Below are 25008 nucleotides of genomic sequence, written 5' to 3' on the forward strand. Positions count from 1 at the left end.
AAAAAAAAAGGTTACCTTTAACACCTCAAATATAGAAAACGTATCTCAAAATTTTATAATTAAAAAAAAAACACAAAAATGTGAAATTTTTCCCAAACCCAATCCCTGCAAAACTATGATTCTAAACCTAAAAGGAATATATATACCCAAATTTTCTCACCCTCATATCAAACAGAAAAATGTATACAAACTCTTTTATAACCGAAACCCAAAACCCAACAAAACCATGATTCAAAAGTTTAAAAATAAATAAGTAAATAAAATCTCATAAAAATCCAAATTTGTCTCCTTAATATCCAAAACACAAAAATGATATCTCAAAATTTTATAATAAAAAAAAAAAATGAAAGAAATAAATTATCTACAAATTTAGCAAACTTCGGCTTGTCTATCACTTGCTACCTTAGATAGGCCATAGCTAACTGGAAACAACAAAAGAAAAAAAGAAATCAAGAATAGGTTAGGTACTAAATAAACTAAAAAAATAAAAAATACTGAAATGTAAGGTGATTCCCTACTTCTATTCCCTAAGAAAACCAATTTTTTTGCAGTTCCTATAGTGCAACAATTCCTGAAGTGTCAATGCTCATCATGTTTGTCATAAAAGGAACTCAATTTGATCAATAGTGATAAAATCAAGAGAGAAATCAACGTTGGTATTGGATATTTTTCTTCTTCTATCACCCACTTTATTATCATGTGATAAGTAGCATACATAGATTCAATGCAAAATGCACCACTTCTCATTGGAGTTTTAATGGTCATTGGATACTGACATATGCCAAAACCTTTAAATTTCTTATTGATAATGATTTAGGGAAAACTATCACTACCACGAAAATTCTAGCAAGAAGATTCTGATAAAAAAAAAAAAAAAAAAACCAAGAATGACATTTCAATGTAATACATAAAGACCTGTACATTTCTTTGGTGGACTTAAAGTAGCATTGTATGAAAAAATTGTAGCAATGGAAAAAATAGCTCCAATGAAGCCTACTCATACATAACTCAAAAGTATCAGTATCAACTCCGTTATTGCTTTTGCAACTGCATTTAGTTTCCAATTATGAGCTCCAAAAGAGTGAGACTTGAATAAACGATAGTAGCTAGATCCCACTAAAATTATTTTATTTTATTCTTTAGCATGGCTTTGAGAGTATTTTTGTTGGTTTATGGGAACCAATGTTGTTGGTACTTGAGATCTCCGATTGCACATCACCAACAAAATTAACTGGGAAAACCTAAAGAATATGCGGGATAAAAAAGAAAAAGAACTAACTTGAGATGAACTTTCCAAATTTGCAAAAGTGGGGTAGAACAATTGCAAATATATATAGGCAACTAATCAATAGTTTGAGAAAAATTATAATAGCATTTGAACGGTTTTCATAACTGCTTGATTAGGGAGAGAGAGAGAAAGTCATAGAGTTGAAGGAAGTTTGAATTAAGGGTCAATTGAATTTATGGGAAAGAAAAAATTTAGGGAAACATTAATTAAGAGAGAGAGAGTAATATATATATATATATATATATTTATAAAATGTGATGGTGTAATAAATGGGAAAATGCTAATTGAAAAAGGAAAGAAAAAAGAAAAAGAAAAAGAAAAAAAGCTAGTGTGGTTGCTAATGTGGCTTAACAAGAGCGTAGTAACAATAAATACTACGCTTCAGCTTTTAAATATGTATGGATATAGACAAATTGGGAATTTTTTGTTTATCTATTTTTCAAATTGATTGCTCAATAATGTAATTAAGGGTCTCAATTAAGTATTTAAACTATTAATTTTCTCAATGTTTCACTGTAGGATTTAACAAAAGATATAGTAAGGTATTAGGCTTATTATTAAAATTATGGTTTTTCAATTCGGTTAGGATGTAACCAAATTGGATATAATAATAAGTAATTGGGATATTTATTTAGGGTATGGTAACACCAATTGGGAGAAAAACATCAAGATTTGGGATAAATCAAAGAATTAAAAACATTAAGATTAGGACTTAGGCCAAATTTTGTGCTATTGATGTTCTTAATGATTTTTTGTCAAATTGAAGTTCCACTTATCAAATTAAGAAACCTAATTACAAGTTTGAACATCTAATTGGATGAGGTGACTAGTTGACTTTAGAATTTGAAATGAATAACCTTTGAAAGGCGAAGAAGATACTTGCTATGGAATTTGCACAAGATAGAGTGAATAGTAATTTGTTGGGTTCTAAGACTTTAGGTTTAAATGTATTAGAACTTCATTTTCTAATGTTGGCAAACCATGATCAAAACGTTTAGTCTTGTTTTCGACTTACTCAAAGTATGTTTATGTGTAAAGTTGGAATCAAGTGTACTGTAGGATTTACTGTGTAAATCTACCTAGCTCGATCGATCAAGAATTAGACTTGATTGATCGAAGCTCATGCAAATTGTTTTTCTGCAGAATTTTCCACTTAGCCCAAGCGTATTTGACGTGTAGGTTTTTATGTTTTGTCTTATGTATAAAAGGAAAAACCCTAGCTACGTTTTATTGTTGTTGTTTATGCTGTGTATGTGAATATCTTGTGAGATCTAAAGGTGTTTGCCTTCACATATACTTAGGGTTATCAAGAATCAAGATTATGTCAAGAGCTTGATGATCAGTTCGGTTGATGCATAAAGAGCTTAAAGATACATAAGTGGGAGTACTTATGCTTGCTATGAATCCAAGTGAAGTAGTTCGTGGACTTGGAGCTGTCACATGGTTGTGATAGTAAGTTTCCTACTCAAGGTAGCAATAGGATGTTAGTGGTCTAAGTCGCTATTGTGTAAACTTCAACTCTTCATAGTGGATTTCTTTTACCTTGAGGATAGCTAGGTAAATCCTCCTCAGATTTTTTACCGGTTTGGTTTTCCTGGGTTATCATATTGTTGTGTTATTTATTTTTCGCACTTTACATGATATGATATATTTGTGTTAACTTAGATCTGAATAATTTGACTAAGTAATCACTTGGCTAATTAACTAGGTTAATCTGGTTGTATTTTAAGGGGTCTAAAAATGTACAGTAATGTTCTTTTGACACACAAAAAATGGGGTTTATTGTGGATTTGATTAGTTCATGTTTATTATGAGTTTGGTGGTAAAAAAAAAATTTGATTTGAAAAGGAAGGCTTCAATTGAGGCAGAGACCAGTAAATGGCCTACCATAGATTGATAGGCTTTCATACTATTTGAAAAAAATAAAGATAAAAAAAAAAGGATTAAGAAAAAAAATTAACATGATTTTAAGGTTGAATTTTATCAACCATCTTGTTGGCTTTATTCTGTGCCAAATTTGCTTGTATTTTAGCAATTAGTAACCTTGTATTTAGGTGAGAATCATGTAAGGGTAGTGTGTGAGAGAGTGTGAAAAAATGCTTAAGATTATGCAAAGAAATAGGGACTCGCGACTAGATCTCCCAGGTGGCTCGTGGCTTGCCAGCCGCTAGAAAGTTGCACACGTGCCAAGCATGCCAGAAGTTGAAGAGTCGCGCTAGCTGTTGTACTATAGGACAAAAGTCCCAGACTGGTTAGGCCGTTAGCTTGTGGCTTGAACTCGCGACTCAACCCAGTCGCGAGGTCAAGTCGCCAGAACACCCTGTTTGGGAAAAACTGACTTTTCACATTCCTTCTCACCCTATTATATATATACCCTTATACCCACGATTTTGAGAGAGCTTCCAGAGAGAATTTTGAGAGAGAAACCCTAGAGAAAAATAAGATTGATTCATCCACAATCTTTACATAGAGAGTCTTCAAATTCCTCTACTCTCTTCCTCTCCATTGTCAAATCCTTGAGAGGTACATTACCAAAACCTTTTCTCACCATACCCATATATGTAAGGTGGCCATTTGGTGTTTGGGAAGCAGTTAAGAAGGGACCAATTTCATATTGGTAGATGCTATGGTCAAGTAGCGGAATCCGGCAAGCTAAAGAAGAAATAGGTTCGGCGTAACCTCGTTGGAGTAGGAGCTTGGATGGCTTAGGTACATTGGGTAGATTAGGCTTGGAGGGTCTTTTACTGTCCATGTATCCCAACTACATTCTTTAGGGGATTGTTTACCGCTTAGAGGGTGGCGGAGAGGTTTTACACTGAAGGCTTTGGTTTCCTCTTCGATAACACATTGAGTGTTGTCCTTGTATTTGCATCTCTCTTCCCTTAATCTTTTCCATTTAATTTCTACCATGGATGTGATTTTATTTGGTTTAAATATTTTTATCAATTCTGTATTAATTTTATGTTCATTTTCCACATATTAATTGTTTGATATTAAGCTTGAATTTTTAATTTGTAAATTGAGGGTCTAAACGTTCAAGGTGTTTTATACACTTATTGAACTTTCAATAATCTATGTTATTTGCTACATTGTGTTGATTTGATGTATTACATAGAGGTGTTTACATACACAATATTTAGTACAAATCAGTGGTGTGGGCATTTGAGCTAGAATTGGACCACATGCCAATGAAATTATTGCCGGAGACAATTCAGTCATTGACAACAATGCATTAGGGAGATCATACTGCAATGAATTATAATGTGCCAAGCAAATTGTCCTCAAGTATCGTATTTTGCAATTTGATCAGCCATTGGTTGCTTCTATCCCAATAAAACCAACCCCTACCCAAATATATAATAATATGCTAAAGTTTACTTTACAAGCTTAGTAGACAATAAAATGGGCTTCTAATGCCAACAATGACAATTCAGTTGCATGACTTTAAAGGTGTTTAGGCTGAACTAGTTTCATTATTTTGTTTTGACCATATGAGGTGTTGTATCCACCGAAGCTCTAGCGTTACTTCTCTCATGGCTGGCCTCTCATCTCCCTTCTTCTTGATGCATCTCAATGCAAGCTTAGTGAATGCTTGAATATCTTCATTGCTTCCTTGACTTAGCACCACATCATCAACAATTTGCAATATGCAATTCTCTTCCATTGACAAAACAAAGCAATCTACCAAATTTATATACTCTAGGAACATTTCTATGGGATGATGACCTGTTAAGACTTCCACCAATTCAACCCCAAAGCCATAAACATCACACTTTTTGGTGACACGTAGTGTGTCTAGATATTCTGGATATATGTATCCAATGGTTCCATCAATGGAATTACCTTGAAAAAAGTCTTCTCCAGGTGGAATTGAAACCAAAAAACCAAAAATTGATAGTTTGGCAGTCCAGGACTCATCCAAAATATATTTGATGATTTGACATTGAAATAGGCTATTGGCCTTGGCCTACCATAGTCCATGTAACAAAGAGCTTAGGATATCTTAGTGGCCATTCTTACATGGCCAAGCCATGAGATCCGGCAAGGAATCTCATTGCATTGACCATGGAGATGATCAAAGAGGGTGTTATTGGAGATGAGTTGAAAAACCAACATGGGAATTTCAGTTTCAAGGCGGCAACCAAAGTCTCATAACGTTCTTGTGGCTGATCGATTGTTTTATTGTGACTTGGTTAAGAAGAAATCTACTATCATCTCAAAGGGCCAATGTGTTGGAGGACCTTTGACTTTAATAGCTACTTCCCGTTAATCTAGTGTTCCTTTTTAGAATGTTGCAATGTTAGCGTCGAGGATTAGATTAGGATTGAAGTTATTAGTAGCCTGTTGGATGTCCTTGGCAGAGAAAATCTTGATTGGTTCTATATCTCTACCTCGGTTGCAGGTAATTTGCTTTTTTAGTAACATTGCTATATTGCGGATGAAGTATTCTTCTTTGGCCTCAAATAACTTCCTTGCTTTCTCCATCCTGATACAGTGATTCTCTTCTCTACCCATAAAGTTATTAAAAAAGTGGATATCACTTCATATGTAGTTAAAGCACATGTATCTTTAATTAAAATTACGTACAAAAAATAAAAGAGAACTAATCTTTGATAATTATGATTTATTTTGCCTTGAAAAGGGCGGGAATGAAATGAGTCAACAACAATTTATGTACATGATGATAAGCAAATGGCCAAAATCCATTTTAAGCAGATAGTGGATCAAATTCATATATGTAATTAAGAGAAAATTTTCGAGTACCTTTATAGAAAGGCCACCAAAGTTAGACCAAATACTCATCACGGTATAATCAAAATCTTACCAATCGTTGCCTAGAATTCGTAACAGAAGCAATTAGCAACGTTGTTGTTGCTAATACCAGAAAGTAAAGGTACAGTTTTGGTCGTACTTTGAATATAAGTTGAGATTTGATATTTCATGACAAACCACAATTATACTAAAGCAGACATGCAAGAAAAATAAAAAATCAACAAAAAAATTGAGAGAGAGAGAGAGAGAAATAACTTTTTTCGTGAGGAAAAACTTTGTGAAGAATGAAAGAAAGAATGTCAAATTTATAGTAAAAGGGTGTAAATAAGAAGAGACAAAATAAGAGAAGATGAAGAGTAATATTAAAGTAAAAGGTAATAAGGAGATGAAAAAGTAAGAGAGGGAGAAAGGTTGGAGAAAGTGTAAATATTTAATAAATGAGTAAATGTTAAAAAATTATAATAAAAAAATTAGAAAGAAATAGGATAATGATGTGAACGCTGATGTGACTCAACTAAAGCGTAGCAACAATAAATGTTATACTTCATCTTTTAGATAGATAAATAAATAAATAAATAAATATATATATATGTTGATGATGGTTTTTCAAACAGGTTTTCAACATTTCAAGATTAGATTACGACAAATATGAGGTACACCACCTTTCATTCAAATTCACAACTAGGTTGAAAGAGTTGGTTTCCACTGTGAACTTCATCATTGAAGAACGTCGGGTTTGTTTAACATGTGGGTTATAGGGTTTTTTTTTTTTTTTTTCAGAAACTGTAGGTTCAAGTTTAGTATAACAGGTCTTCCTAAAAAAAAAAGGTCTAGTTTAATAGGTAAAATCTATTGTATTCTGTCCACAAAATAAAAAGGTAAAATCTATTCTAATTAAAAACTTAAGTTAACATTAAAAAAAAAAAAAAAAAAACTATAATTTTGAATCCTTCTTTTTTTGATGAATAGTTTGAATCCTTTTTAGCCTAATGATGATGAGTACTTGTCATTTGTCAAGTAGTAGATGTTACGGGGTTTAAATCATATCGTATTTGTAGGCAAAGCCTAGGAGATCGAGAGGGACCGAATAGCCCACCCAAAAAAAAAAGTTTTTAATGGAAACGTGCGGAAGTCACAACTTTATGAGTTATCAGGATAAGTGAGAATATTATTCCAATAAGCCAACATTTTTGGGTTTACATGCGGTGATGCAATTTGAAGGAACAAGAAAGAGGCATAAGATACAGAAGGCAATCAAATAATCAAATCATCTTGATGTTTCTGTTTTCATTTTCAACTAGAACTAGGATTACATAATTATTCTGTCCAAGAGGAAAGACGAATTCTGTTCTTTCAACATAGAACACCGTAGGCTGTAGCAAATGAAAACATCTAAAAAATGGACCTATTTTTTTATTTCTAGCTAGCAAGATTCACTGCAATAGGACTTCTGACTGAGTGCTTGCCGTCTGACCAAATCATATCTCCAAATACATAGCCGGCTCTAGTGCCTAATTTGGCAAAATGGGGCGTAATAATAACCTGGAAGGTCTTCTTTTCACCAGTTGTCTTGAACTCCAAAACTCTAGGTTTGACAGTGACGAAAACTGCAAAGGGTTGCCTGACACGCACATTGTATGTGCCTGGAGAACCAATGTTAGTTACTGTTCTAGTAAGAGTCACCTTTCGTGCTTGGATGTTAGGAACTGCGATTGAAGGGTAGTTGAAGTCCTCTATACTGAAAGTATCGGGACATGAATAAGGCTTCTGAGAAAATAATCGGATCATGGTATCATTGTAGCCACGAGCACATAAGAAGTTCAAGTAATCTTCAGTGGTAGCGTCATAAACGAGTCCAGGGTCCATTGCACTGTTTGGGTTCACATGTCCTGAACCATAGGCAAATGGTGTCGCTTCAACAGTGGATGAGTCCAGAATTGACTTCCTGGTGTTATCTCGGGTTTTTCCTGGATTTGAAAATGGAAATGGAAAGGTTAGAGGAGGTAAACAAGAATTTGGGACACTTCTCTGACTGCACAGCATGAAGGATTTGCAAAATGAACTCGAAGAGAATGTTTACCTGTAGTCATGATTGCAGATTTGATAGCTGATGGACTCCAGTGAGGGTACTGTGTTTTGAGAAGGCCAACAATGCCAGCAACATGAGGACATGACATGGAAGTGCCAGAGAGTACAGAGTAAGGAAACTGGCGTTTGTCATTATCTAATCCAGTGGGACTTGCTACTTCGGTGTAAGCAGCAAGTATGCTCACTCCTGGTGCAGTGATATCAGGCTGCAATTAACACAAAGAGTTAAGCACATAAGAGAATCTGCACATGAAGTATATTTGAAAACTCGTCCATATGAAACGAAGGTGACGGTCCCAGTGAACTCGTCAGTCTTGCTTGTGTGTTTGTAGACAAACGACGATAATATGAAGCCGACGGTTCCACCTCGAAGCTGATGGAGGCACCATGAATGAGATGGCTGGAATACGTAGACGAAATAAGAAGTTGATGGGAAGAAGCTTAAGGGGATAAGTAAACCTTTGACAGGTGTGATGTGGCCTTACTTGGTCTTCATGCATGGATGTATGTAAGGAAATATCTTGAACCCCACGCTCAACCCTAATCGAGAGGACTCCTACAAGGAAAGGATTCCGCAAGATACACGAATTGAAGAAGATCTCTCCTACAAGGAAAGATCTTCTAGGCCAAGGAGCAGATGTCAAACCTATGCTACTATAAAAAAACCCAAAACCCTCATAAATCAAGGTACGCAAAATTTACCCTAGCTCTGGCACTCAAGAGTTGTCAAAGTTCTCTAACTTGACCTTCAGAGGGTATTTGGCCAGTACCACACAGGTACTCTACAAGGTCTTCTCTTTTTTCTGTGTTGCATAGGTGTTGTCTCGAGCACGTGAGGATTGTGTGACTTACTAATGATTTTTGGCATCATCACTGAGTTTTGTTGTCTAATTCTTTGGCCTAAAAGGAGGAGGAACTAGGAAGAGAAAAGAAAATTTCTTATCATTTTGTGTCTGTGATGTAAATGTAACTGCCCTTACTCTAACCCACACTAAAAATGGAACAAGATGACCTCCTATTACCTACTGCCTTTTGGAACTACTAGCTGGTATCCTGCACGATGTGCGGTGTATTTTGATAAATTTTGTTAGAAATTATTTGTCTTATTGATTTTATGAATACTATTATTGTTAATCACAGTTAATCTATGAAGGTTTCTACTAAAACTAAATTTAAACTAAATACATTGGGGGACATTTCTTCTAATTCATGCTGATAGTTTTTAGACCCCATAAACAATTGATTAAACCTAGGTAATAAGCCAAGTTGTTATTTAGTCCAATTAAACAAGTCTAGGTTATCATAATAATAAAGATCAAATCATGCAAAACAGCGGAAAATAAATAACACAAGATGTGATCACCTAGGAAACCAAACCAGTAAAAACCTGGGGAGGATTTGACCTAGCTATCCTTAAGGCAAACTTGAATCCACTATCTTAAAAGAATCGAAGTTCATACAATAAGACTTACAAGCTCCCACGCTAGACTTCTTATTGCTACCAACCAGTAGAACTTACTGACACGACCACGTGCAAGTTCCGAATCCACGGACTCCTTCTTTCTTGGATTCACCACCAGCTACAAGCACACCCGCTTGTGTATTCTTTAAGTTTCAATGGCAGCAACTGAATTGATCATCAATGTGTAGAAAATATCTTCTCCTTGAAAACCCTACGTTTGTGTAAAGGAAAGCTCCTCTAGATCTCATAAGAGATTTACACAAACTGCAAATATGAGCAACACTAAAACGTGGCTAGGGTTTGCCTTTTATACTTAGGACAAATAAGAAACCCTAAAAAAATTTTAAAACAAATAGGACTGAGTTGGACAAATCTGTAGAAAAGCTGAAATTTCAAATATGTGTATAAACACCCTTGAACGTTTAGACCCCCAAATTACAACTTAACCAATTTAAGCATTATGTCAAACAACTAGTGTGCGGAAAATTAACATAAGCTATAATATGGAATTGGAAAAACTAACTAAGCCAAATTAAAATCTCAACCCACAGCAGATTGTAAAAGGTAAAGATAGAAGGGAAGGAAGATGCAAACACAAAGACAACACGCGATGTGTTATCGAAGAGGGAACCGAAGCCCTTGGCGTAAAACCTCTCCGCCGCCCTCTAAGCGGTAAACAATCCACTAGAAAATGTAGTTGGGATACATGGACAGCAATAGACCCTCCAAGCCTAATCTACCTAGTGCACCTAAGCCCTCTAAGTTTCTTGCTCCGACGAGGTTGCGCCGAATCTTTTTCTTTTCTAACTTCTCGAATTCCGCTACTAGACCATAGCATCAATTAATGAAGATTGGTTCCTTCCTAACTGCTTCCTAGAACACCAAACAGCTCTTTCACAGTAATGGATATGGTGAGGACAAGGTTTTGATAAAAAGCCTCTCAAGGGTTTGGCAATGGAGAGGAAGAGAGTTGAGGAATTTGAAGAGACACCTATGTAAAGATTGTAGATGAATCAATCTTGTTTTACTCTAGGATTTCTCTCTCAAAATTCTCTCTGGAAGCTCTCTTTCTTTTGTGGGTATAAGGGGTATATATACTAGGGTGAGAGAGGAATGTGAAACATTAGGTTTTTTAAAACAGGGCTAGCTCGCGGCTTGGCCTCGCGGCTTGACTGAGTCACGAGATCCAGTCGCGAGATAACCGTATGGCCAGTTGTTCTGTTTTGTCCTGTAGTGCTCCAGCTAGCATAACTATTCACCTTCTGGCATGCTTGGCACGTGTGTTGCGTCTGGCGGCTTGCAGCTGTGAGTCACCCGCGAGGCCAAGCCGCGAGTCTCTATTTTCTTGCACACTCTTGAGCAAACTTCACTCTATCTACTCACTACCCTTACAACAAACCCACCTAAATATAGGGTTACTAAATGCTGAAATACAAGCAAATTAGATGGTTGAATAAATTCAACCTTACAATCTCCCCCTTTGACTATTCCGTGACAAAACCCTAAAACAGACTCTAGACTTAACATGTGAGTTGGGAACAGTTGAGCAAAACTCACTCACACCTAACTCTAAAAGCTGTGAAGCACTTGAATCATATGAATATAAGACTCCTGAAACACAACAATACACTATGATCATTTTAAGCAGAAAATCGTGATGCATTTGAAACAGGCAATATGTGATCAGGCAAAAATGGAGTTAAGAAACAAACCATGGCTTGATCAACCAAGTAATCACTACAAGGTAGTGACCACAATGCTCATTCACACTTGGAATGAACACTAGGACATACAAGCTAACAAGCTCAATGCAAGTCTCTTGCATGCCAAACACTCAACCAATATATAATACACTAAGTATATGCATCTAGGAACAATCCTACAAGGGCACAAGAGTGACAGTACTTAAAAGAAAATGCAATAAATTTATATAGAAGTACTGATTTAAATAAAGAATAAAAGGCTGCATAAAGCATGGTACAAACCTATAAGTTTAAAGGTTAAGACTTAAAACAAGAGTATGTGTGTACTCCCCCTATCACTATGCACACTTCCCTTTGAGCTTTCTCCCCCTTACTGAATGCTCTCCCCCTTTTGGCACGAATAGCTAAAGGCTGTCGTCTAACTTTTGTTGAATAGCGTCTAGCTAATTCTCCATAGTCTCGAGACACATTTGAACATGGTTGTTTGTGGAGTAGAAAAGTGTCACCATCTCATCAATGCGTTTTTGAATATTTTCAAGTAAACTACCCACTCTATCAGTTTGAGGATCAGTCTATGCATCCAGAATGCTAGCTTGTGGAACTTCAGGAATAGCATGCGAAGTAGGTGTGGTATGTGCAGGTGTCTCTGACTCAGGGGTAGATGGAGTAACCGGAGAGATGTGTGTATTCTTTGGTGTTTTAGAGGAGTGACTTCTACTAGCTTGAAGAGTGTACATGAAAATAGGACGCTGACGGCTCAACATTTTTCCATCTGTGGGAGGAACAATGCCTTCACGAAGAATGAGCTTCATGATGAGACTGCAAAATGGAATAATTCCTCGAGCTGCAGTTCGAACCGCGGTCTTCCTCATGGTGTAAAAGATGTGAGCACATATATCAATGGGGACTCCTGTAATAAGATCACAAAGGAATAGAGCTCTCCCAAGATTTATGAATGTAGTGTTGGACAGTGGGTAGAGATTAGTGAACATGATCAACTTTAGTGTGGTCAGCTGTGGTGCAAACTTTGCGGTGCTGATGGATGTTCCTGTATTAGATACTTCATGATCGGATCCTAGGATTTGTAGAATGTCTTGAATCTCTGGAGTTCGATCATCGTACGAAGTTAGATCCACATTCTGAGGTCTAGTGATGCTGAGAACATCAGGGATGGAGTTTGGGGAAATGCCAAACTCTTTTCCTCTGACCCAGAAAATAAGTTCAACTCCAAGATTACTTGCATTGGAGAAGCATTCTTTAACCAGTTCATCCATTGGATCGACAAAGTTCCCAAACAAGTTTGCCCAATCTCATTGCTTAAAGATTCGAGGGATAAAAGTGGTCCCTAAGGTGTTAAACACCACCTGTTCTACTATAGGAGTTGACTTGTTAAAGATGTTTGAGTAGATGTGTGAGGTAAGTGGGGTTCTAAACCTCTCCTCATTGGAGTCTTGAGATGACTGTGATGAGAGTCGAGTCCTTTTAGCAATTGGGGTTGCAGGATCGTCAGCAACAATGTCTTTACCCTTAGAAGATCGACGAGACATCTGCAAGAGAATAGGCCCACAGCAAAGAACCAAAAACAGCACCACACAAGATAAATATCAACATGATTCGATGCAAATAAGAGTGAAAACCAGAGAAATTAATACACAAATGCTAACTTAAGACAGTTCAGATCCAAACAAACCACCATCAAAACTAAAGTGCACAATATGATAGGTGCAGCAAAATGGTGAAAGAATAATAGAGCATAGAGAGACACAAATTCTAAAATAACTGTCAATTAGACAGTCTACCATGACCATGATATGCATACAAAGATAGCATTCGAACATTAAGAACGGATAGCATAAAACAGACCACATAAAATTTCAAAATGAAGGATTAGAGCACCCAAAATAGAGCACATGGCTGTGAGACACAATATTCAGAAAAAGAAGTTGTTTTAAAGGAATACTTTCAAGATGCCATCATCCACACGTTATGTCATCATAAAAACACAGTAATCCAATGCCGTAAGCCAACTACAACACACAAACAAGTGAAAGGAGCAAGTCACAAAATACCAAACCCATCTAACAAAAGAGTTTGAGAATCAACAACAGGCAAATATCAGCATGAAAACGGATGAAATCAACAACAAACACAACTAGCCATACCCATCAAACAAAGATAGGAATGTTTCAAACACAGTATCTATCCAAATGGCAAGAAACATTCATTAAGCAGGGAAAATGAGATGAGGAAAACGAGACCCATACCTTTTCTTGAAGATTTTGAGAAGAAATGAAGCAACAATGGAGTTTGAAAATGGAGGCACGGTGTGAATGGGTAAGAGTAGTTGAGAGAGACAATGAACAGTCACAAAAAGGTCAAGGGAAAAACTGAATAAGTTTTAAAAACTACCCCTATTTTTGCCAAACATGCGTTTTTCGCGACTGAAGAGAGTCGCCACAAAGACGCCAGTTCAAACTGCCAAAACACCCAACGACAAAAGTTTGAAAATTTTTCTAAGTATTTTTCGTGACTGGAAGTTCTACTCGTGAGGGAGTCGTGAGCTGAGCCGCAAAAATCTCTGAGTAACCCCTCCCGACTGGACCTTCCACTCGCGAACAAGTCGTCAAATATGACCTGCGAACACGCGATTGAGGCACGCGACTTGACATACCTGCGACTGAGTCGCCAAAATAGGGCAAAAATGGATTTTTGAAAATTTTTAGATTTTTCTAACAAAATACTTTCCAAAAACACCTAAAACACTCAAAAATATTTTTGAGCTTGAATTAACAAAGATTGAGCATGTGAAAACACATTTCTTCAAGTACAATCACACAAATGAATATGACATTTATTGAACATAAACTTGTGTGTTGTGTGTGGATATCAACAATGAGATAGTCCTTAGTCTAATGTGAAATTTCAATGATCAATTCAACCAAGGCATGTACAATTAGCATTAGATCATGTGATTTATCTCAATTATAGAAATATGTATATATGACCTCCCACAAAACTTGATAATATATCTTGGAGCTTTACATTTGACTCCACTTTTAATCAAAACATTTGATCTTTTTGATCCTTTGAGACAATTACCTCTCATTGTGAGAGTGATATTTGATATTTCACTTTAAAGAACTAGCCTTTGGCTTTTTGAATAAACATTCACTTTAATATAAGGTCGCTTACCCTTTTTTCTAGTCGAATACTAGAATGTGCGACAGGCTTTTGCAGCTCAACATCTCTTTTCATTTGGAGATTTACATTTGGTGAGCTCTTTTTAGCAAAAACAAAAATAAAGAGTGGGAAGATATATAGACACAAGTCTATGTATGTCTCAAGATCATCATAACCATTCACTAATTATTCATGATAAGTTTGAAGATCTATTTACAATAATCACATAGATTTCAAGATTTCTCCCACAGTGATATGAGTGCAAAGAAACAAGTAATGTTCGATAATGCACAAAGCCATTAGCACAAAGGTACAAGGCAAAACAGGTTTTGAGACAAAAGCTCAACAATGTCAATCAAACTTTTTGATTTTCTAATTTTTATGTGATTTTTGGATTTTTGACACTAGAAGAAAAAGATTGATATAAAAAAAAAAAAAATCAAAAGTATGCACAAGTAGACAAGTAAACAACCATCAACAAAAACAACAAGCAAACAAACAAACATCGTCGCAAAGCATAGGAAGTATTAATGCATGGACATGTTATAATACTTATGCATGAGTACCCTTTTTCACCCACACGTCACTTGCATTTGGGGTGATTTCCTTATATGATTGGGTACGGGAGTTAGGGCTTTCAAACCTTCGTGAGAAGCTTTCCAAGCAGTTGGTGAATGCACCAATCATCTTCATCACGTTTATCATTCCGGGATCACCATTTTGATCTCTAGATTGTTCACCTGCCCAATTTCTTCTATCATTTCTAAGTCCTCATGACCTTTGAGGAGTTGCACTATTCTTTGCTCTTAACTTTTGGCAATTTGGTCGAGTATGCCCTTGAAGTCCGCAATGATAACACACATAAGTTGCTCTAGGACCTCTTTGTGGTCGTGGACGTGACTTGGCATGAGATTCAGACTTGCCCACAGATTGATTATGGGAATTCAACAACCGTTCGTTCCCCACATTTCTCTTCTCCTCAATCTTGTGCTTCTCAACAGTAGGACCAACCTCGGCTGATTCTTTGGCCTTTATAAACTTCACTTCTTTAGTGACATTTCCAAATGAGCTACTTCCTCCGGTATATCCCAACCCAGATTTTTCTGAAAAGCTCTTTTGAGATGAAATAACATCATCTAGCTTCTTGTTGGTGACCCTCTTAATTTTAGCATTTGCTTGCACAACCTCTTGCTCAAGAAATCTCACTTTTGTGTAAGCTTCTGACAGCTCACCATTTAGTGTTTCTATCTCATATTTGGCCTCCCTACATCGGATTAGGAGACTTTTGTAATCCTCCTCTGCTTTCTTCATTTTTCTCACAGTAGCCTTGGCCACCCTTGTGTACTCACCCGACTTCTCCAGGAATGAGTTATAATTCTCTTGAAGATTGGCTGTACTTTCATCTTCTTCAACATCTGATTCTTCAACAATTCCCAGTGATTCTTCGTCACTATGTTCTCCAAGGTCTCGTACAAGCAGATTCAACTCGTTTGAAGACTCAATATGAGCAATAGTCATAAAAACTGAGTAGTTCCCTTCTCCATCACAGCTTTCCTCAGATTCTAAGTCGGATGAATCCGAGTCACTCAATGTTGTGGCATACACTTTACCTTTCGATTTCAAATAATTTGTACATTTTTTCTTAAAGTGTCCATGCCCGTTACATTTGAAACAAGTGACACCTTGTATAGGTTGGGATTCTTTTCCATATTTCTTTTTGAATTCCCTTTTCTCCCTTCTTGAACTTTGGAATTTTCCTTTATCATCAAATTTGCCATTATTTTTGAATTTCAATAATTTTCTAAAATTTTTAACAAGGTATGCAACATCTTTATCAACCACATCTTCTCCTGATGAGTCATGATCTTCCACCTTCTCATTAATGGTCTTAAGAGCAAGAGATTTACTCTTTCGTTGATTGGGCAGCGACATCTCATAAGTCTGAAGAGAACCGACCAGCTCCTGGACTTTGATGTCATCAAGGTCCTTGCTCTCTTCAATCGTTGTCACTTTAGCACGAAAACTTTCTGGCAAAGATCGAAGGATCTTCCTTACAATTTTAGAGTCCTCTATTTTCTCTGCCAAATTGAACTTGCTGACAATTACTTCATTCAGCTTGCTATAGAAAGAGTCAAAGGACTCATCCTCACTCATTTTTAACTTCTCAAACTGAGTGGTTAGCATTTGCAGCTTGGTGTCTTTTACCTTCTTCGTGCCTTCGTACGTGGTCGCCAATATCTCCCATGCTTCTTTAGCAATGGTAATGTGAGAGATCCTGTGATATTCATCTGGAGACACACCACAGAAAATAACATTAAGTGCTTTACTGTTAGCATTAGATACAGCAAGGGCTGCCTTATCCCATGTGGATTTGGCTTCCTCAGGCCTGGTCCAACCTATCTCAACAGCATCCCAAACAGATTCATCAATAGAATACGGAAAAACTCTCATGCGAACCTTTCAAAAAGCATAATTACTACCATCAAAATATGGAGGTGCATTTAGGGATTGAGACCGATCCATCTCAAAAGGGAGTTAAGGATCACACAATGGTAATGAAACCACTAGAAGTGTACCCGCTCTGATACCAATTTAAAGTTCAAATATGTGTATAAACACCCTTGAACGTTTAGACCCCCAAATTACAACTTAACCAATTCAAGCATTATGTCAAACAACTAGTGTACGGAAAATTAACACAAGCTATAATATGGAATTGGAAAAACTAACTAAGCCAAATTAAAATCTCAACCCACAATAGATCGTAAAAGGCAAAGATAGAAGGGAAGGAAGATGCAAACACAAAGGTAACACGCGATGTGTTATCGAAGAGGAAACCAAAGCCCTCGGCGTAAAACCTCTCCACCGCCCTCCAAGCGGTAACCAATCCACTAGAAAATGTAGTTGGGATACATGGACAGCAATAGACCCTCCAAGCCTAATCTACCCAGTGCACCTAAGTCCTCTAAGCTTCTTGCTCCAACGAGGTTGCGCCGAACTTTTTTCTTTTCTAGCTTCTCGGATTCCGCTACTAGACCATAGCATCAACCAATGAAGATTGGTTCCTTCCTAACTACTTCCCAGAACACCAAACAGCCCTCTCATAGTAATGGATATGGTGAGAATAAGGTTTTAGTAAAAAGCCTCTCAAGGGTTTGGCAATGGAGAGGAAGAGAGTTGAGGAATTTGAAGAGACACTTATGTAAAGATTGTAGATGAATCAATCTTGTTTTACTCTAGGGTTTCTCTCTCAAAATTCTCTATGGAAGCTCTCTTTCTTTTGTGGGTATAAGGGGTAAATATACTAGGGTGAGAGAGGAATGTGAAACGTCAGGTTTTTCAAAACAGGGCTGGCTCGCGGCTTGGCCTCGTGACTTGACTGAGTTGCGAGATCCAATCGCGAGATAACTGTATGGCCAGTTGTTCTGTTTTGTCCTGTAGTGCTCCAGCTAGCATGAGTGTTCACCTTCTGGCATGCTTGGCACGTGTGCTGCGTCTAGCGGCTTGCAACCGCGAGTCACTTGAGAGGCCAAGCCGCGAGTTTCTGCTTTCTTGCACACTCTTGAGCAAACTTCACTCTATCTCACTCACTATCCTTACAACAAGCCCACCTAAATACAGGGCTACTAAATGCTGAAATACAAACAAATTTGGCACAGAATAAAGCCAATTAGATGGTTGAATAAATTCAACCTTACAAAAGCATTCTACCCGAGCTTCGATCGGTCGAGCCTAAGCTTCGATCGATCTAGTTAGGCCGAAAGGCACAATGCTTCCTGCTTTAACTCGATTCCAACTTTACATTGACACACAACTTTGAGCTAGCTTAAAACACTTCTAAACACATTGTTTTGATCAAGGTTTGCCAAAAATACACATTAAAGTTCTAAATACATAAAGTCCTAAACTTTAGAACCTAACAAACTCCTCTTTTGGCAATCTGTGACAAAACACAACTTAAAAGCTCAATGTTTACAAAATGAAAAGCCCTTTACAAAATAATGCTCATAAACCAAATTCAATCCTAACTACTATCCATCAGTTGCAAGTGTAGACAGCAACTCAATTAAATCAACCTGTATATTTCTTGAAACTCTTAAAAAAAATGCATAACCGCATGTGTGGAAACAATACAAGTAAACAAAATAACTTCTTGATTTCAAACAACACACAAATAAAGACATATATCAATGAATAACTCATAAATGTAAATCAATAAGCAGTTTGAAACAAGAAACAAATAAAGTACCAACAAAACATAAAACTCCCCCTAACATGAATATCCCATCAAAAACAAGGTAAGAGCTAAAATTGCATAAGTACAAAGTGAAGCACCTAGATACAATCTAAACTCCACAAGCTCCAACCAAAAACAAATAAACTCCCCCTGAAAACAAAAAACCTACAAAGTACTCCCCATTTTTGTGACGGAATGCCAAAGGGCATGCAAGCCATCCATCATCAAAAGGGAGGTGGTCTAAACTGCGCCAATTCCGCACGCAAGGCACGGATCTCATCAAGCACGTCCACTAAAATCTATCCTTGAGTCGCCTGAACGGTCAAGACATGATCCAACGTGTGACGAATGTCTGAATCATCCGAAACAGTCGGTGGAGGAACATCAGCATTGACAGCAGCACCTGAAGTCTCAGCAGCAACAATACTTGTAGAAGAGGGAGGAGGGGGAACACCACTAGATGACGCACCTCTAGGATGAGAAGGAGCAACTCTTAACTGAGTAGCCCTCTGACGAAGAAAGGTGGCACCTATGGGAGCAATCACATGAACAGGCTCACCAGACGGAAAAGCATCTAGACCTAAGTAGAGCAAAATCCTATGAATGAAAATAGGATGAATCAGTGCATGCCTTACGGCAGAACTCCTATGAACCTCGTTTAAAGAACGAAGGAACAAGTGAGGAAAACTGATAAAGGCTCCAGAAACAAAAGCGTACAAAAACACACATCGCTCTAAAGGGATGGTGTGGAAGTGAGAGATAGGCCACAGGGAATGACACGCAATCCTAAAGAAGAGATAGGCCGTCTCGGTAAGCACAACAGACGTGATCCGAGGATCAGAATCCCACTGGATAGATGACCCAGTGATGTAAGACATGACAACATCTAATGAGGGTGACTCATCATAAGGATAGTCAGCATCCCGAACAACCGGCACCCCAAGAGACTTAGCCACTACCCGAGGGGTAATGGTGAACTCTACACCTCGTATTCAACTCCTAACTAGGGTGTTGGAATCATAGACGTGGCAAGAGAGGTTTGAGTAGAACTCTCTAATCAGGATGGTCGGAGGTGGATGATCTATCTCTAAGAGAGGCAACCAACCTCTAGACTCAAAATTGGCCCTAATCGCTGGATCAAGCGCATCTAACACAACAGCTCGCTCAGACCAGATCTTACGCTTACAGTTCAAAGTGTCATAGGCTTCTCTACACTTATCATTCTTAAATAGCTCAACTCTAGTGGGAGACTTAGAGGAAGTGGAAGTGGTCCTATGGGCTCTAGTTTTCCTAGGCATGGTGTTAAGATAAGGATCAAAACACCGAGCGAAAGAACAAAAACCACAAAACCAAAACCAAGGGCAGATTGCAAGTTAGCACAAAAACAGAATATAGAATAAAAATCTATATGATGCATGAACAAGTTTTAATGTCATGATGCATGTTCTAATGCAGCGAATTAAGTCCAAAAGGTTCAAATTACAAAATTGGCTTGAACATTAAGGTTTTTAACACAAAAAACCCAAAATTTGGAAAACCACTTGATCAATTTGAAAAATATTGATGAATTGATCATTACACATGATATAATAACAAAAATAATGACCAAATACATTAATTGGATAAGCCAATTTCACCAATTTAAGCCAATTTGACAAAATCCCCAATTCGGATCAAATTTAAAACCCTAGAATTTTCAATTTTTCAAAAACCACAAAATTGATCAAATTAAACTATAGGGAACATCATTATAGCATCATAGCACAAAAAACCATTGATCAATTTCACAAGACTAGCTTCGAATCATCAAAAACCCCAATATGTTTGAAAGTGCCGAAAATACCCATGATAATGCATGAAAAATGCATGAAATCAAGAAATAAACTTGAAAAAGAAGGGCAAAAGGGACTTACCGGCTTCCAAGGACAAAAACCTTGCAAAAATCTTGAAGGAAAATGATAAAAATTGAATGGTGGAGCCTAGAGCCAACGCATAGAGAGAGAAAAGAAAAGAACTATTTGAAAAGTAAGTTTGAAAAACTTCAAATTTATCTTTTAAAAAACCTGATTCACGAGTTTCGATCGGTTGAAAATCAGCCTCGATCGGTCGAAACAGATAGAGACTCCCTCTCTCAAATTTTAAAAATTTAAAAAGTATTCTGCCCGAGCTTCGATCGGTCGAGCCTAAGCTTCGATTGATCAAACCAGGCCGAAAGGCACAATGCTTCCTGCTTTAACTCGATTCCAACTTTACATTGACACAGAACTTTGAGCTAGCTTAAAACACTTCTAAACACATTGTTTTGATCATGGTTTGCCAACAATACACATTAGAGTTCTAAATACATAAAGTCCTAAACTTTAGAACCTAAAACATGCAACCGAGAAATGTCACCAAATCACACAGTTCACATTGTCACCTACAAATTTTAATTGAACTAAAAGTAGCCAAAAACAAATCCTTACCAAGTATATGTATCATACGAAATATCCAAAATATACATCGGCACATAATATGAAAAAATAAGCCTAGATACATTACAATGCTACATAAGTAAAAACGTATATGACAGTTTTTAGACCCCTTAAACAATTGATTAAACCTAGGTAATTAGCCAAGTTATTACTTAGTCCAATTAAACAAGTCTAGGTTATCATAATAATAAAGATCAAATTATACAAAGCATCGGAAAATAAATAAGATAATGATATGATCACCTAAGAAACCAAACTGGTAAAAACCTAGGGAGGATTTGACCAAGCTATCCTCAAGGTAAACTTGAATCCACTATCTTGAAAGAATCGAAGTTCATACAAAAGGACTTACAAGCACCCCCGCTTGACTTCCTAATGCTACCAACTAGTAGAACTTACTGACACAACCACGTGCAAGTTTCAAATCCACGGACTCCTTCTTTCTTGGATTCCCACCAGCTACAAGCACCCCCGCTTGTGTATTCTTTAAGCTTTAATGGCAGCAACTGAATTGATCATCAAGGTGTAGAAAATATCTCCTCCTTGAAAACCCTAAGTTTGTGTAAAGGAAAGCTCCTCTAAATCTCACAAGAGATTTACACAAACCACAATATGAGCAACGCTAAAATGTGGCTAGGGTTTGCCTTTTATACTTAGGACAAATAAGAAACCCTAAAAACGTTTTAAAACAACTAGGGCTGAGTTGGAAAATTCTCCAGAAAAGCGATCTGCTCGAGCTTCGATCGGTCAAGCCTAGGCTTCGATCGATCGAGCCAGGCCGAAAGCCACAGTGCTTCCTGCTTTAAACTTGATTCCAACTTTACATTGACATACAACTTTGAGCTAGCTTTAAACATTTCTAAACACATTGTTTTGATTATGGTTTGCAAACAATACAAATTAGAGTTCTAAATACATAAAATCCTAAACTTTAGAACCTAACAAACTCCCCCTTTGGCAATCCATGACAAAACACAACTTAGAAGCTCAAAGTTTGCAAAATGAAAAGCCCTTTACAAAATAATGCTCATAAACCAAATTCAATCCTAACTACTATCCATTAGTTGCAAGTGTAGACAATAGCTCAATTGAATCAACCTGTAAATTTCCTAAAACACTAAACAAAATGCATAACCACATGTGTGGGAATAATACAAGTAAACAAAATAACTTCTTGATTTCAAATAACAACACAAATAAAGACGTATATCAATGAATAACTCATAAATATAAATCAATAAGCAGTTTGAAACAAGAAACAAATAAAGTACCAACAAAAACATAAAACTCCCCCTAACATGTATATCCCATAAAAAACAAGGTAAGAGCTAAAAATGTTAAGTACACAGTGAAGCACCTAGATACAATCTAAAACTCCACAAGTTCTAACCAAAAACAAATAGTCTCCCCCTAAAAACAAAAAAAACCTACAAATACTCCCCCTTTTTGTGACGGAATGCCAAAGGGCAAACAGGATATCCATCATCAAAAGGGAGGTGGTCTAAACTGCGCCAACTCCGCACGCAAGGCACGGATCTCATAAAGTACGTTCACCAAAATCTGTCCTTGAGCCGCCTGAACGGTCAAGACATGATCCAACGTACAACGAATGTCTGAATCATCCATAGCTGTCAGTGGAGGAACAGCAGCATCAGCATCAGTAGTAGCACCTGAAGTCTCAGTAGCAGCTGTACCTAGAGAAAAGGGAGGAGGGGGAATACTACTAGATGACACACCTTTAGGATGAGGAGGAGCAACTCTCAACTGAGCAGCCCTCTGACAAAGAAGTGTGGCACCTATGGGAGCTATCACACGAACAGGCTCACCTGACGGAAAACCATCTAGACCTAAGTGGAGCAGAATCCTATGAATGAAAATAGGATGAATCAGTGCACGCCCTACGGTAGAACTCCTATGAACCTCGTTCAAAGAATGAAGGAACAAGTGAGGAAAACTGATGAATGCTCCTGAAGCAAAGGCATACAAAAACACACATCGCTCTAAAAAGATGGTGTGGAAGTGAGAAATAGGTCATAAGGAATGACATACAATCCTAAAGAAGAGATAGGCCGTCTTGGTAAGCTCAGCGGACGTGATCCGAGGATCAGAACCCCACTGGATAGATGACCCAGTGATGTAAGATATGACAACGTCTAAAGAGGGTGACTCATCATAGGGATAGTTAGCATCCCGAACAACCGGCACCCTAAGAGCCTCAACCACTACCCGAGGGGTAATGGTGAACTCTACACCTCGTATCCAACTCCTAACAAGGGTGTTGGAATCATAGACGTGACAAGAGAGGTTCGAGTAGATCTCTCTAATCAGGGCGATCGGGAGAGGATGATCTATCTCTAAGAGAGGCAACCAACCTCGAGACTCAAAATTGGCCCTGATGGCTAGATCAAGCTGATCTAAAAAAACTGCTTGCTCATACTAGATCTTACGCTTACAGTTCAAAGAGACATAGGCTTCTCTACACTTATCATTCTTAAATAGCTCAACCCTAGGTGGAGACTCAGAGGAAGAGGAAGTGGTTCTATGAGCTCTAGTTTTCCTAGGCATGGTGCTAAGATAAGGATCAAAACATAGAGCGAAAGAACAAAAACTACAAACCAAAAACCAAGGGTAGATTGCAAGTTAGCACAAAAACAAAATATAGAAACAAAATCTATATGATGCATGAACAAATATAAATGTCATGATGCATGTTCTAATGCAGTGAATTAAGTCAAAAAGGTTCAAATTACAAAATTGGCTTACACATTAAGGTTTTTATCACAAAATCCCCAAAATATAGAAACCACTTGATCAATTTAAAAAATATTGACGAATTGATCATTACACATGATATAATAACAAACATAATGACCAAATACATCAATTGGATAAGCCAATTTCATCAATTGAAGCCAATTTGACAAAATCCCCAATTCGGATCAAATTTAAAACCCTAGAATTTTCAATTTTTCAAAAACCACAAAATTGATCAAATTAAACTATAGGGAACATCAATATAACATCACGATACAAAAACCCATTGATCAATTACACAAGAATAGGGTTGAATCATCAAAAACCCCAAAAAGTTTGAAGATGCCGAAAATACCCATGAGAATGCGTGAAAAATTCATGAAAACAAGAAATAAACTTGAAAAAGAAGGGCAAAAGGGACATACCGGCTTCTAAGGACAAAAACCTTGCAAAAAATTTGAAGGAAAACGACAAAAACTTGAATGGTGGAGCCTTGAGCCAACGCGGAGAGAGGGAAAAGCAAGAAAAAGTTTGAATTGTGACTTTGAAAAAGTCCAATTCAGCTTTTTAAAAAAACTGATATACGAGTTTCGATCGGTCGAAAATCAGCCTCGACCGGTCGAAACAGACAGAGACTCCCTCTCTCAAATTTTAAAAATTTTAAAAAATTTCGATTGGTCGAAAAACAGAATGGACCGATCGAATCAGGCAGAGGCTCACCATATTTTTGAGGAAAAACACAATTTTTTGAATTGACTCAAAGCATTGAAATTTAAGAACAAAAATGCATGAGTATGAGATGATATGATTTTTCAAACAAGAATTTTAAGCCCAATATTCCCAAAATTTTTTTTTTGCATTCTCCACAAATTTTCAAGCAACAAATTTAGTTTGCACATAATTCAAAGTGATTGCAAAAACTTGGTTGGTCAGACCATAAACACACACAATAACATGTACAAAGTTTAGCAAAGAGTAACTCGTGTAGTGTGTGCGACTAGTAAAGACTTGAGATACATGTGAGGTGATATGTGAATAGCGATCAATCA

The 25008-nt window shown here is 37.1% G+C and overlaps 1 protein-coding gene across 1 annotated transcript; it reads right to left on the minus strand.

The window, feature by feature from the left end:
• Positions 1 to 7480: 7480 nt before the first annotated feature.
• Positions 7481 to 23046, minus strand: LOC115955461 (subtilisin-like protease SBT5.4). The gene is made up of 5 exons (XM_031073584.1): positions 23032 to 23046; positions 22810 to 22981; positions 21134 to 21150; positions 8142 to 8355; positions 7481 to 8028 (listed from the first exon to the last, which is right to left on the minus strand). The coding sequence occupies exons 1-5, from the start codon at positions 23044 to 23046 to the stop codon at positions 7481 to 7483; spliced, it is 966 nt and encodes a 321-aa protein (XP_030929444.1).
• Between the last annotated feature and the right edge of the window lie 1962 nt (positions 23047 to 25008).

The sequence above is a fragment of the Quercus lobata genome, chromosome 8, assembly GCF_001633185.2.
Source record: "Quercus lobata isolate SW786 chromosome 8, ValleyOak3.0 Primary Assembly, whole genome shotgun sequence".
Classification (NCBI taxonomy): domain Eukaryota; kingdom Viridiplantae; phylum Streptophyta; class Magnoliopsida; order Fagales; family Fagaceae; genus Quercus; species Quercus lobata.

Coding starts and splice junctions, on each gene's coding strand:
- LOC115955461 (XM_031073584.1), bottom strand. Junction 8,029..8,141: donor ATCTGCAATCATGACTACAG/GTAAACATTCTC, acceptor TTTCAAATCCAG/GAAAAACCCGAGATAACACC.